We start from the raw sequence: 14,129 nt of genomic DNA, 5'->3' as shown, positions 1-14,129 counted from the left end.
GGAAAGAGGAATTTATTGCTTGTCTGAATTTACTGCTTGAATTTACTTTTTTGAATTTACTGCTTGTAACTGATTAACCCAAGTGGAGACACAGGCATCCCCAGATAGGGGCAAGTGCTGCACCCCCCAGAGCCTAGCCTGTTTGATCTGTGTTGTGTCATGTAGGCATGTCCACTTACCCAAGATAACAGGAAAGGGTTGCGCCAGGTACATACCACTCACCCTTCCCTGATTGAGACACCTGAAGGAAGTTGTGACATTTTTCTTGTTTTGAAGTTTTTGGTTTGTGAAATGCTTGCTTTGAAACTATTGGTTGTATAAGCGCGGGCTTTTGTGTAACGGTTGTGGGAGCCTATATAATCTTTACCTGAAATTGCCTCGGGGTCGATCGCTCCAACCAGACCTGTGAGTCTTGGAAGGACAGTCGGCCCCAGCTAGCTGACCTAATAAAACTCTGCTTGATTTTTGCATCTCCATACTTGTGCATTTATTCTCCTGAAGAGTCCCACTGAGTCATGGACCCTAACAGCTTCCATGGACATTACACATGTATGCACTGCACATTGCACCTACATGTAGGTAAAACGACTACACATTAAAAGAGTTAATATCTAAAAATGTTAGATACCAGTCAGCACACTGATATGCTATAAATGCCCTCTTCTGGCCTCCACAGGCACCAGGCAGGCATGTGGTGTACTTACATGCAGGTAAAACACTCATATACATAAAATAAAAATCTTTATAAACAGTTTTAATTAGCAAACCAAAAAGATTCAGTATTGTGGAACTGCCAATTCAACAATTGCTTCCTAGTTAATCTATAAATTAAATGGGATTCTAGAGAAGGAAGGAAAGGAGGAAAGAGAGAGGATCAATCTTCAAAACAAAATCTATCAACTGAAATACTGGGCCATTTACCTTTTGGGTAGGCAAAATGACCAATGGAATTTGTGACCAAGTCACAAATAGACATTTACATGGAAATTACCATGTAGTCAAGGTATCTGAGGAACAGATTAGTCAGTCTGCAATGGGAAAAACTGGTTGTTTACATAGTAATAAATAACAATTTTATCTCACACATACACAAACCAATTCCAGGTAGAATAAAGACTTATGAGACACTTTTTTTTTAAAAAATTCTAGGAATCAAACCAATCAAAAGCCTTATGTATGCTAGGTAAGCAACTTACCACTGAACTACACAGCAGCCTTATCCTTTACAAAATTCATGTTTAAATTTTTTATTATTATGTGTGCACCTGATCTCTGAGGGTGTGCAGTGCCATGGTGCACCTCTGGAGGTTAGAAGACAACTTTATGAAGTCGGTTCTCTCCTCCACCTTTACCTGGGTTTGGAGGCTCAAACTCAGGTCACCAGGTTTGTGTGGAAAGCACCTTCACCCATGAGCCCCTTACTGGCCCCATTTTTTAATCTTTATAAGAGACTGAACAAATATGATCCTGGGATAGAGAATTTTTTTTTTTAAGTACAAAGGGGATTTACATTTAGGGCTGGAGAGACTGCTTCGGGGCAAAGTGTTTACTGAAACCCTAGCAGTGGGGTGAGGGGCAGAAACAGGTGGATCCAGGCTAGCCAGGCTAGCAAGCAGGTGAGCGCCAGACCTGGTGAGAGACCTTGTATCAGAAAATAAGGTGGAGATAAATACACCTGACATTGATCTCTGTCCTGCACTAGCACATGCATGGATGTGGGCACCTGTGCGCACACATGCACACACGCATACAACACACACATTTACAAAAGCAGAAAAGGACTTACATTTTAAAACATCCAAATTAAGAAGTTTTGTTTACAAAAGACCAAAGTGAAAAGCCACAAGCCGGGAGAGGATAGCGCAGCAACAACGTGTGAGTGCAGAAAGAGGAGTATTCTGAATATGACGAAAAAAACAGAAAACTGACAGAAGAAACGGAAGGACAATGCATGACAACACTCAGCTTAGGAAAATGCAAGAAAAGTCACAATAAAATCATGTTATAGCTAGCACACTAGCAGGAACCAGGTCTTAAAATAGTAAGAGAAAGAGAAACCACACTTCAGACTAGCAGGGGGCAGGGAGGTGTGACAGACACAAAATCATCCTATTCCCCAGTGGGTTGGGGCCAAACTTGGTGATAAATGAAATACAACTGCAAAGGAGATGCTGGAGAAGCTCTGAGCTGCGTCTGTGAGGAACTGGACAGGAGAGGGCCATAAGCTCAGTTCACTGTTGTATTACAATGATGAAAATGTCACAACTGTCAGACAACTGGCCCAGTTTCACTCAGTGTGAATGTTCTGTTTTTGTGCTCTGCAATAGTAAGCTGGTTTAGGACACATGAAAACAAAACAAAAATACAGTAACCCAGACCTTTTGCATTTAAATAAGACTATCCCTCCAAGGGGTTATTCATCAGGTCCTCTCATTTGTGATGCTCTTGCTCAGGAAACTTTGAAGATCCTAGCCTGGCACAGTGGCTCATGCTGCAGTCACAGTCATGGAACTGAGGTAGGAGGATTGACAGGAATTTGAGACCACATTACATAATGAGTTCCAGGTCAGCCAGGGTACACAGTGAGACTGGCTACAGCAAGCAAATGTAAATAGGGCACCTTCTTGACCATAGCTACGCCATGTTAAAGTTTAGGCTGACTCTAGTCTCTGAAATTATCAGGCAATTGGCCCAGGATATTCGACCACATGTCATCAGGACCCCAATTGTCTTGGGAACAGGTCAGTGTGTTCTGGAGAGCACCTGCTAACTGCAGATTTATGGCTTCTTAAGGTTATGCTTGGCTTGCTTCTGCAAAATAGTAATTGTTGCTTAATAGAAATTGTTAAGGGAGCTCTCTACTTGTAAGCTTGGGAATTTAAACTTTTCACCCCTGGTTATGGTTTCTCTATATAAAACTTACCCTAGAGATGGCTCGGGGCTACACACTTGGATTCTGACACCCTTGTGCAGTAGCCCTGGCCAGCAATGACTTTCATTCAGCAAAACTTGGAGTGGTTTTCTCTGGTGAAGCACCCCACAACACAAGCAGGCAAACATCTCTCATGAAGACAATTTGTTTTCAAAAACATTTGAAACATTGTGGGTAGACCTTTCCCATGGAAACAGGCATACAATATTTTGAGTGTTATCTGATGAAGAAAGAACACAAGTCAATAATGAAGTAGAGATTTCGATGAAAATTACAATGAGAGTAATTCTTCTGAGGAACTTACAAGTGGCTACATTCCAAGATGACTTCAGGAAACTGCTTTTAAAAGGGGTCTAGAGGGGGCTGGACAGATGGTTCAGTGGTTAAGAGCACTGGCTGTTCTTCCAGAGGACCTGGATTCAATTCCCAGTACCCACACGGTGGCTAACAACCATCCATAACTCCAATTACAGGGGATCCAACGCCCTCTTCTGACCTCTACAGGGAATGACACAACATGGGTACACTTACACGTAGGCAACACACTCATACACATAAAAATAATAAAATTTTAAAAGGGGCTTTAGAGTCATGCAAACTTACTTTGAAGGACAATACTTACCTTCATGCAAATGTTTCCATTTAGCACACACCTAAAATTCTGATGGTGGTTTCAGATTGGTGAAGTTGCTTTATCCATCTTTGACCATTAGCTTTTGTAAAGGTTTAAAAAACTATTTTCAGTTGAACATAAAGATCCTTTATGTAAGGAGAGAAATACTGCAGGCCAACCTGCTACATGAGGGCATTCTGCTTGGGCTGCTCTTTACGGGTCAGACACTCCAGTTGACTGGGTCTGGGCTTCCCCAGTCATCCAATGGATGGTGCATCTGATCCAATTTTCTCCTACTTTTCTGCGGCTGGCAGTTTTATTCCTTTAATCATGCTGTCTGTGCACTTAATAAGTTCACTCTTTCAAAACCAAAAGCACAGCTATTGGGGATCGTTCTCTGTATGAAACAGTTTGACAGTAGGAAAAAAAAGCCCAATTTGGGAACATTTCAATTTGCTTCATGAAGATACCAACTTGAGCCCTTAGGCTTTTTTTTTGTAGGTTTGCTATGTCCACTAGGCACTGGCTTTTGGAATGTGGCATCCTACCCTACTGTACTAACAAGTCCAGCATGACATTTAATGAATCAGTGAAACTCTTGTTGACTGGGAGAAGTATTGTTCCCTACCCCACCTGACATGTGAATCAGATAACTGACCAGCAGGGAACTAAAATACATTCAAAGGTATGACTAAAGAGAAATTAAGGAAGGCTACAAGGGAGGTATCAGACAGTGCTGAAAACATGAAATGGATACTTTGATGTTCTTAATAAATATTAATGGAATATATATGCACATCATGAATAGGGCATTTTACAATGTTAAAACAATGAAGATGGGGCTGGGGAGACAGCTTAGTGGGTAAAGTGCTTGCTTTGTAAGCATAAGGTTGAGAGTTCAGATCCCCAGCGCCCAAGTAAATGCCACACAGGTATAGTGGCCTGCCTGCAGTTCCAGCACTAAAGAGGAGGCAGGGAGTCTCTGGGGACAAAATGGCTATCCAGACCAGCTGTATAGGAGAGCTCTATGATCAGCTGAGAGATCCTGAGCCTCTGTGGGTAAGATGGACAACAATCTTGGGACTGCACCTGAATGCACACATATGTGCACATGCACCCCACACACGTGTTCCCACAAACAAGCACACCACACACAAACACACATGAAGAAAAAAATAGCTGTTTTTTTTTAAGTAGGATTAGCTATATGTTGAATTTCAAGTTTATTTGTAGAAATATTCAATAAACACACTGGAGGATATTAAACAATGAAAAAACTAGTAGTTTTCATTTTTCTCTATTTTTTACCAACAACGTGTTCTATTGATTAATGACAACCTTGAACTAATCATCAAACTATAGTCCACTGATGGATTTTGTACAAATGCATTCATTTCCTGATAATAAATAAATCCAGATCTGTACAATTAGAAAAACCAGGACAGTGACAAATAACAAGAGACGACAAAGATCCTGGGTCTAAAATAAAACAAGTACATCAAAGCTAAAGGTGTGTTCAGCTCTCTCTCAGTAGGGAGTCATATCCTCTGTTCTGTCTCAAAGTCTCTCATTTGGGTATAAGAATGATGTTAACTCTAAAGCCACTGCTAGGATGCCCTCAGGGTCATGTTTTGCATGAGATGAGAAAAAACCAAACCAGTGGACTTGGCTTGGTGGGATCAGCACAGCTGAGTAGTGCAGCTCTAGCTGTTGATACTGGCAGGAAGGACTTCTTACAGCAAGTCTATATGGTTTCAAGAATACATCTAAGTGACACTCAGAAAGACAAAAATATTTTTCCTGCTTCTGTAAATACCCAAGAAATTGGAAAGCCAACATCTAGAGAAACATAAAGCAAGACAAATTCATCAGCACCAAGTAGAAATGACCCTCCAGAGGAGCAGGGTTCACATGCCCTCATGTTGATGGACAGATTCTAATCTCTCCTCTAGGAAAAATATAGTATCTGAAGCTAATACCTTCAGGTCAAAGAACAGACACAAACTCAATAAATTCTATTTCAGTCATCAAAATAAACAGGTATTTCAAGGTTTTGGCACTACTCTAAACATTTTTCAGAGCAGGTGTAGTTTCAAAGCTAAACTGCCTTCCTTCCCTGCACCATTATTTGCTAATGCAACAAATATCAAGTTTCATTCCTAACAGTCCTTCAGCTATCATTCCAAAAGTTGCATTTAGTCACAATAAAACAGTTAACATTTAAGTAGAACGGTAGCTGTAAATTTCAAATGAACGGTAGCTGTAAATTTCAAATGATGTCTTATCAAAATGTCTGTTGTCTTTCCCATCTGTCCAATATAACTCAATTGTTGGTGGTTGGAGCTCAGATCACATACAGTCAACCACATTAGTAGATCCATGACCTAGATCTCGAATTTGGCTAATTAAACAGTCACATACAGCTACACCTGCTCCAGCTCTGCAGTGAGACACAGGTCCAACTAGCTCCCATCTGAAAAGACAGAGAACAAGAATGTTATCTAAAAGCACAATTTACTCAAAAAATACTAATCAAGACAAAAGCTCCTTATTATGGGACTGGCTTTGAAAGACAGCGAGTTTCTAGAGGGAGATAAGGTATTCCGCTTTATTTTAATGACTACAACTAGCAGTGCCGAGTATCCCCCGCTAAGCAACAGTTTTGCTTTCCACAGCCTCAGTTATGTATGGCAAACCACAGTCTGAAAAATTAAGTGGAAATGTCCAGAAATAAGCAATTTCAAATGCTTCAAACTCCATGCCATTTTGAGTGGTGTGACAAAATCTTACATGAACCCACTCTGCCTTGCCTAGGACATCAGGCAGTCTCTGGTCAGTATGTCTTTTCTGGAGATGCTATCTACTCATCACTTAGAAGCCATTTCAGTTATTAGACCAACTGTAATGGTAGTACAGTGCCTTTGCTCAGACAACCTTTATTTTACTTGATAATGGTGCTACATGTAAGAACAGTGATGCTGGGGGCTGGAGAAATGGCTCAGCGGTTAAGAACACTGGCTGTACTTGCAGAAGACCCAGGTTCAAATCTCAGCACCTACATGGCAGCTAACAACTGTCTGTAACTCCAGTTCTAGGGGATCCAACAACCTCTTCTGTCCTCAGGTATTGCTCAACATGGGTACACTTACCTACATGCAGACAACACATACATACACATAAAATTAAAAGTAATGAAATACATATTTTTTAAAAAAAGAACAGTGATGCTGGCATTTTATTTCAGTATACTGTTAAAAGTTTTCTATTTTATTACTAATTGTTGTTAACCTTTTACTGTGCCTAATTAATTAATTAAACTTTATCTTAAGTAGTCTGTATAGGGGAAAGCACAGTCCACATATAGTTGGATACTATCTGTGTTTCAGGCATCCACTGAGGGAGAATGATCTTGGACTGGATTCCCAGTGGCTAAGGGAGGACTATTCTGATACTGTAGAGTAATACATTCCATTAAAGCATGGAAAAGCATGCTACTTACTTATTCAGCACTGGATCAAATGATTCTACTGTGTTTAGGTATGAATTGCCATTATGACCACCAACTGCAAAGATTTTGCCCATCACCGTTGCAATCCCAACTCCACCCCTGGGAGTGGTGAGTGGTGCCACATAGTCCCACTTGTTGCTTCGAGGGTCATACCGCTCCACTGAACTCAGAGGAGAATTATCATCAAAACCACCTATGAAGAAATGTTTTGAAAACAGCATTACATTTTATAGAAACTTACTACTAGGCCTCAACTCAATAGCTTATCTAACTCCAACTTTTAAAACTATTTTAGAATGATTTAGAGAAAATCAGAAAAAAAACAATTACCCTAATACCCATCTACCACCAACAACTATGAGAGTTTTCTATAATTTAACTTAATTGGTATTTTACTATAACTGTAGGATTACTCTTTTTTGCCTTTTATTTCCTCTTTTGTGGTTTGAATTTTTTGAGACAGGGTGCCATTATATATCCCAAACTGGCCTCAAGCTTGAAATCCTCCTGTCTCAGCCTCCTGAGTGCTGGAATTATAGCTGTATTGTTACCATGCCAGCTTTAAAAATCTCAAAGTGAAAAACAAACAAACAAACAAACAAAAAAAAACAAACTGAAATTCCTGTAGAAAGTAATTCAGGAAAAAAAAATCATATAATTTGTTCTTAGTCTCCTAGGAACAAGCAAGACTGAGATTCCTTTTCTTGTGCTATACTTTTAAATAATGGGAAGGCTTTGAGAAAGGAGTGAACTATACTAATCGTACGGTTTATCCAGATAGAAGCTTGAGCCTTCCAGTGCTTCTCAATACCATCACTGCCAGCATAATTACTGAGATGGTGACCATGACAGAATCCTCACCCATTTTTGCCAAAGCTGTATCTTCTTCGCACACAGTTTACATGATAATGTTCTTTTCTACAGATCATGTATTTAATGTATTCCTGAGAGATATATACAGACTGTTACTTTAACAGTGTGTTCTTTTAGGTTCAGGTTCCCCCATAATTCTAAATGAGTAACAGCTCTCTCTGGTGACTTCCTTTATTTTCCTGAGAAGAGGAAGTGTTGATACTGTGATCAGTTTCTTCGGAAATAAGGTCAGTTAAAACAAAACAAAACAAACAACAACAACAAAAAAAAAGCAAGGGCTGGAGAGATGGTTCAGCAGTTAAGAGCGCTGGCTGCTCTCAGAAAGGACGAAAGGACCTGGGTTCAAATTCAACACCCACGTGGCAGCTAACAACAGTCTGTAACTCCAGTTCCAGGAGATCCAATGCCCTCTTCTGGCCTCCATGGGCACTGCATGACACTGGTGCACTTACATATATGCAGGCAATACACTCACACATAAAGTAAAAATAAATATTTTTTAAAAAATCAAGTGACATCCCTCTAATGGGTTTAATCTTATTGTATCAACTGAAATGAAATAAAATTTGCCAATTTTATGTGCATAATTGGATGAATTTTTGGCAGTAAGCATATTATAATGTCATCACAACTATAATCTTTCCTGTAATAAAATAACAAATTTGTTATTGTTCATGTTACTGTAGAAGATCAAGTTTTAATAATTATATTTTCTATAACCTTCCTTTTTATTGGTTCCATTTCATCTCCCTAGATAATACATATAAACTTATAACAAGAAATCAGTGCTGGGGACATAGCTCAATGGCCAAGAGCTTACCTAACACACAAGAGGCCTTGAGTTCAATCCGTAGCAATGGGAAAAAAAATTCAAGGCAGAGGAAGAAACAAAATATTGTAATTAGACTTTTAGACACACCCACACCATCATATTTTTATTATTCAAATCAGTTCCACCAATTTTAAATAGGACTTGAATGACAAGGTTTTTGTTGTTGTTGTTTTCAGTATAGGGGATTGAGCTCAGGGCCTCCTACATGCTAGGCAAGTACTTTACCTATCTCCAGATCCCAAGAGGGTTGTGTTAGTTGTCAGTCTGAGTTGTTGTCATTTTTATGTCTGTTTTAGCTATAAAGACCCAAAGACTCAAAAAGTAACAACAGGGCTGGAGAGATGGCTCAGCACTGACTGCTCTTGTAGAGGACCCTGGTTCAATTCCCAGCACCCACATGATGGCTAACAACCTAATTTAACTCCAGTTCTAGGGAATCCAATGCCTTCTTTTGACCTCCATGGGCACTGCACGACATGGGTGCACTTACATACACACAGGCAATACACTCATACACATAAACTAAAAATGATAAATAAAATATATAAAAAAAAGCTGCTGCAAAAGTGACACTCCTGTTGTCATGTGCCCTGTGGTAACCTATCTACGGTTAAGTGTGAGGTTGAAAGGTGGCAATGGCACTTTGATTCTCACAGACTCAAGTTCAAATTCTGCCTTTATCATTTATTCAGGCATGTGACCATGGGTTTTTATTCATTGTCTCTGCAACAGATTACCTCACAGAGCTGCTTAGGAAATGAGGTGAGAGAAAGGTGGGCTGTGTTAGTTCTCTTCTTCAGCATTCAACAGCACAGGAAGATTCAGCATTGCTTCTACATGTGGATATTTAAACACTAATATGAAACACTAACAATACTTTCTATAAACCATGTAACCCACTCAATGTGCTTCAGTATGTCCCACTTAGGATGGCACACTCTTAACAACCTCTCTGAGCACCATTTCCTCCTCTGTAATGGATTGCTAATCACAACACAGTGACTCATGTGTTGGGTAACTACAGTTTCCCATGCATAACAAACATCTCCAGTTCCTAACCTAATTCCAGAAGACAGGCACTACTACTCCCATCTCATAACTCTTTGAAGCTCTTGCTTCTAGAAGTAGCACCTGCAACCATCATTATCACTTAGGAGCTGTTAACATACAGAACCCAGACCTTTCTTTTCAGCATTCCTAGTCCAGACTGTTTACATGCAAATTAACTCGAGAAAGCAGTGCTCTAGTGGTCCTTCCAATTCAGCACTTCCGTAAGTCAGTAAGCAATACGGACATAGCCTTCATATGAAAATCCACTAGGTTTCTTTAAGTATTCAATGCAATATGCTTTGAAATGAAGTTAAAAATACAAGTCTTTAGATCCTTTAACAAAGCATATTTAATTTGTCTTTATATTTACAAATATATATTTCAATTAAATGCAATCGCCTACTTTAGATATAATCTGTTATTCCTGGAAAATACAGAGGTAGGAATTTTAATTATGAAAGATGAATATTTAAATTAAGAAGCATTAATATCAACTTTTAAGAATTTAAAAGGTTACTAAAGGTTAAATGTAATATATTTTTAAATTTTTTATTGAATTTTTGTGTATGTCATACATAAAATCATCTTTAGGCCTCTTTCCCCTTTTAAATGTAATAATATTTTTATTACTATTATTTTATGATGTGTATGCCTCAATATGTTAGAGAAATATCATTACTCACCAACAACATATAAACAACCGTGAAGTTCACTAACTCCATTGCCTGCTCTTCGTTGACCCATTTCTTTAACTTCTATCCACTTATCCAGATGTGGATCGTACCTCTCCACACTGGATAAGGAAGCCACTCCATCATTGCCACCCACTGCATAGACATGGTTCTAAATGGGAAAAACAAACAAAATGTGTATTAGATTTTAAATTGACTCATCTATGATCCTATTGGGAGACCAGAATGTATAAGAATACAATATTTTGTGAACAATACGACATATGAGCACTGTCCACATGCTGGTGATTTGAATGTATCAGACCTTATTTGGTTATGGATGTGATGCAATGCATTTCAATGGCGTGCTGTATAACTTACTACTAAAGCCACAGAGCCAACTCCTCCACGGGGAGTATTCATTGGTGCCACAGTACTCCATTGATCAGATTCGATGTCATATCTCTCCACATCATTGAAGCAAGTATTGTCATCTAACCCTCCAATTGCATAAATTGGGCCTCCTAAAGAGGCCAAGGCAATTCCTCGCCTGTAAAAACAGTGAGACACAGTTTAGTATCTGAATTTGTTTCCAGGAAAAACCTCGTGAGAGCATTTTTATCAATGGAAGTCATTAAGGATAATCTAAATTTTTTTGCTTTGGTTTGTTTTTTGAGACAGGGTCTCCCTGTAGCCCCAGCTGGACTAGAACTCACTACATAGACAGGCTGGCTTCAATCTCACAGAGATCTGCCTGCCAACGCTGCCCACCAAGGGTAGTCTTCTAAGTGTATTTATAATAATCTTCCATTATTTTGAGATTTATTAAAGTTCCTGAGCAGGTTCTCTATGGTTCCCAGACTCTGCAACTCTAGGTGAATAGATCCTTTAAAGCTGTACAGTGCATAGCCTGCACAGGCTACTATAAACTTGGGTTGAGCTCTTTTTCTTTCTGTCTTTTTGTTGCTGGCAGTTAAACTTAGTCTTGCCACTAGTTAGCTTGCACTTTACCACTGAGCTACACCCTAGTCCTAAATGCAGACTAGATAATACAGTAAAACACAACAGTAGAAATTCAAAATGGTTGATTAGTAAATATACAGCTATATATTTGAGAGGTTAATGGGTTACTAGAAAACTATTTGCTGTTAAGGGTCAAAAAGCCAGTTTCATTTCTGAATTCATGTGATCGAAGAGCAGGCTTTGTTGTAGGGTTTCCTTACACTGCCATACAAAAGAACATTCATTTTTCTATCACAAGCTTTATTTCTGAAGAACATTTCTTTCCTTTCAAAGGAAGACTTAGCGCCTATCCAAAGTTTATTCTTATGTGATAAAATTATCTGTCTTAAAGAACACATTGTAAAAAAAAAAAAAAAAAAAAAACAGAAAGAAAACATTGTAGCTATCAAAAATTAAGCTATTCAAAAACTTTTACAGTAGCCTTGGAAGTCACTGAGGCCGAACCCTTCACTCATGGCTTTGGGTACTGGTAACACTAGAAAGGCAGTCACCAGCTTTGCCACTTCTTGGGCACTTGACATTCTGATCTGCTCTAAAGATTAGAACACTACATATTCTTGTCTCCTCCCTTAAGAGTTACTCCAGCTGGGCCTATCAATCATCTGGCCAGGGGTCCATGCTCTAGGGAAGCTGGCTTACCTGAAAACACATTAAGGAGATGAGAGGAATAATATTCCCTTACTGAGATAATGTGCTTATCCTTCCCAGAAGCCCCTGCTCTACACAACCACTTATTGAGCCTCTGTCATGTGGCCTGCCTCCTTTTCTGAGTTGCTTACACTCTCTCTGACACACTGGCTTTCTTACTCTTTCTCTGAGGCGCTGCCTCCTCCATTGCTGACACATACCATCTTTCAAACTGTAACCCAAAGGCATGGCCTTTTCTCTTCTTCACATCCTTTCTCCCAACAGCTGCCAAGATATTCAGCTAGCCTGCCCTGCTGTTTTTCTTTCAAACTTTAATAAAACTGTCTTTGAGCTTCCTTCTGGTTTTTAATTCTTTCATTAACGAGATCCAGCTTTTGCTGTGTTACATAGATGAAGCACATAAACAATGCCTGGCCCATATCTGGCACTCTGTATTATTACAACTTGAGGAAATGTTATGAAATGTTATGATGCCAGATTTTATCCAATTTTGGAATTTTTACAGGATGGAACAGCTGCATAAGCATTTCTAGTTCAGAATCCTTAATCTGAAAATTCAAAATAAAAATACGCTTCAAAGCCAGGTGTGGTAGCTCATGCCTATAATCCCAGCACTCAGACATCTGAGGCAGGAAGATCATTATGAGTTTGAGGCCAGCCTGGGCTACAGAGTGAGATATTGTTTCCAAACAACAACAACAACAAACCATAACCCAAAGCAAGAAACAAAAAAATAAAACCTACAAAAACTTCAAAATCTGAAAAATGTCAAAGTATTAATTCATTATTCTTGAGCATTTCATACATGTGTGCAATAGGACCATACCCACTCCCCATTTCCCCTCCAATTCTCCCCAAATCTCCCCCAACAAGGCCTCCTCCTAACTTTATGTCCCTATTTTCTTTATAACCCACTAAGCCCAATGAGTACTGTACATATGTGCATGGGGTGTGGGACTATCTACTGGCTCACAGGAAATCTACCAGTGGTCACACATTCAGAAAGATTCTCCCCCAGCAGCTATCAACAGCCAATAATAGCTCCTCAGTAAGGGGTGGGGCCTGGAGAGCACCTCCTTCATCTAACCAGAATTTTGGCTGAAGATGTGAAACTTTTTGAGTGCTGCTAACAGTATTTCAGATTTTATTGACCAGGAGTGCTAAATCTGTACCAGAGAAAGTAGACACTCCAGAGATTCTATGTTTGCCAGAGAATATCCTAGGACAGAATTAGGAATAATGTTATCATTGATTTTCAGTCTCACGAACTTCTTTCCTCAAAGGTATTAAAGCTTACAAAATGCTGTTGGCTATAAAAACTTTCAGACCAGCTGGGCATAGTAGCTCATACCTATAATTCTAGCATTTGAGAGGTTGAATTAGGAGGACTGTCTCAAATTCAAGACCAAACTCAGTTACATAGAGCATTCTAGGCCAGCTTGAACTATAGAGACAGGCTCTGTCTCAAAAAAAAAAAAAAAAAACCAAGACAAAAAATTCCTTTCAGGTCTGTGTGAGCCTGTGGCATACTCTCTAGAGCACAAAGATATTACATCAAGGCAGAAGTATGATAGAATCCTCTCTCAGCAAACCACAGGAGCAGATGCCACCACTGCCTATTTCCTACTACCTAAAATTGTATTTTCTTTTGACTTTTACCACTCTACACCTTTGAATTCCTTCTTACTTCTCTGGTGATGCTTTTCAGTTTATTGTATCAGTTAAAAAGTACTTATTACTACTATCCTCAGGCCTCTTGGGGTAAGTCTATAGCGCAGCTCTCCGCGCCAGGACTTCCTAAGCCTCATTCACCCTTCCACCACCGCCCACTCTTACTTCTCTGGTGATGCTTTTCAGTTTATTGTATCAGTTAAAAAGTACTTATTACTACTATCCTCAGGCCTCTTGGGGTAAGTCTACAGCGCAGCTCTCCGCGCCAGGACTTCCTAAGCCTCATTCACCCTTCCACCCTCCCCCCC

General features: G+C 39.5%; 1 protein-coding gene across 3 annotated transcripts in view; it reads right to left on the bottom strand.

Moving 5' to 3' along the window:
* Nucleotides 1-4,760: 4,760 nt before the first annotated feature.
* Klhl8 (kelch like family member 8) overlaps nucleotides 4,761-14,129 on the bottom strand; it is a 67,757-nt gene continuing 58,388 nt past the window's right edge. For 2 of the 3 annotated variants that reach the window (XM_008851744.3, XM_008851745.3), the window contains 4 exons: nucleotides 10,861-11,029; nucleotides 10,492-10,651; nucleotides 7,045-7,246; nucleotides 4,761-6,018 (listed from right to left, as the gene is read on the bottom strand). In XM_008851744.3, the coding sequence (XP_008849966.1) occupies nucleotides 5,895-6,018; nucleotides 7,045-7,246; nucleotides 10,492-10,651; nucleotides 10,861-11,029 (655 nt within the window). In that variant the 3' untranslated portion in view covers nucleotides 4,761-5,894. The remainder of the gene's footprint in view (nucleotides 6,019-7,044; nucleotides 7,247-10,491; nucleotides 10,652-10,860; nucleotides 11,030-14,129) is intronic. The other variant, XM_029555338.1, reaches the window with a different exon arrangement.

Source organism: Nannospalax galili, unplaced genomic scaffold (assembly GCF_000622305.1).
Source record: "Nannospalax galili isolate Female #2095 unplaced genomic scaffold, S.galili_v1.0 scaffold405, whole genome shotgun sequence".
In the NCBI taxonomy this organism is placed as follows: Eukaryota; Metazoa; Chordata; class Mammalia; order Rodentia; family Spalacidae; genus Nannospalax; species Nannospalax galili.
This window is presented reverse-complemented; position numbering and strand designations above follow the sequence as displayed.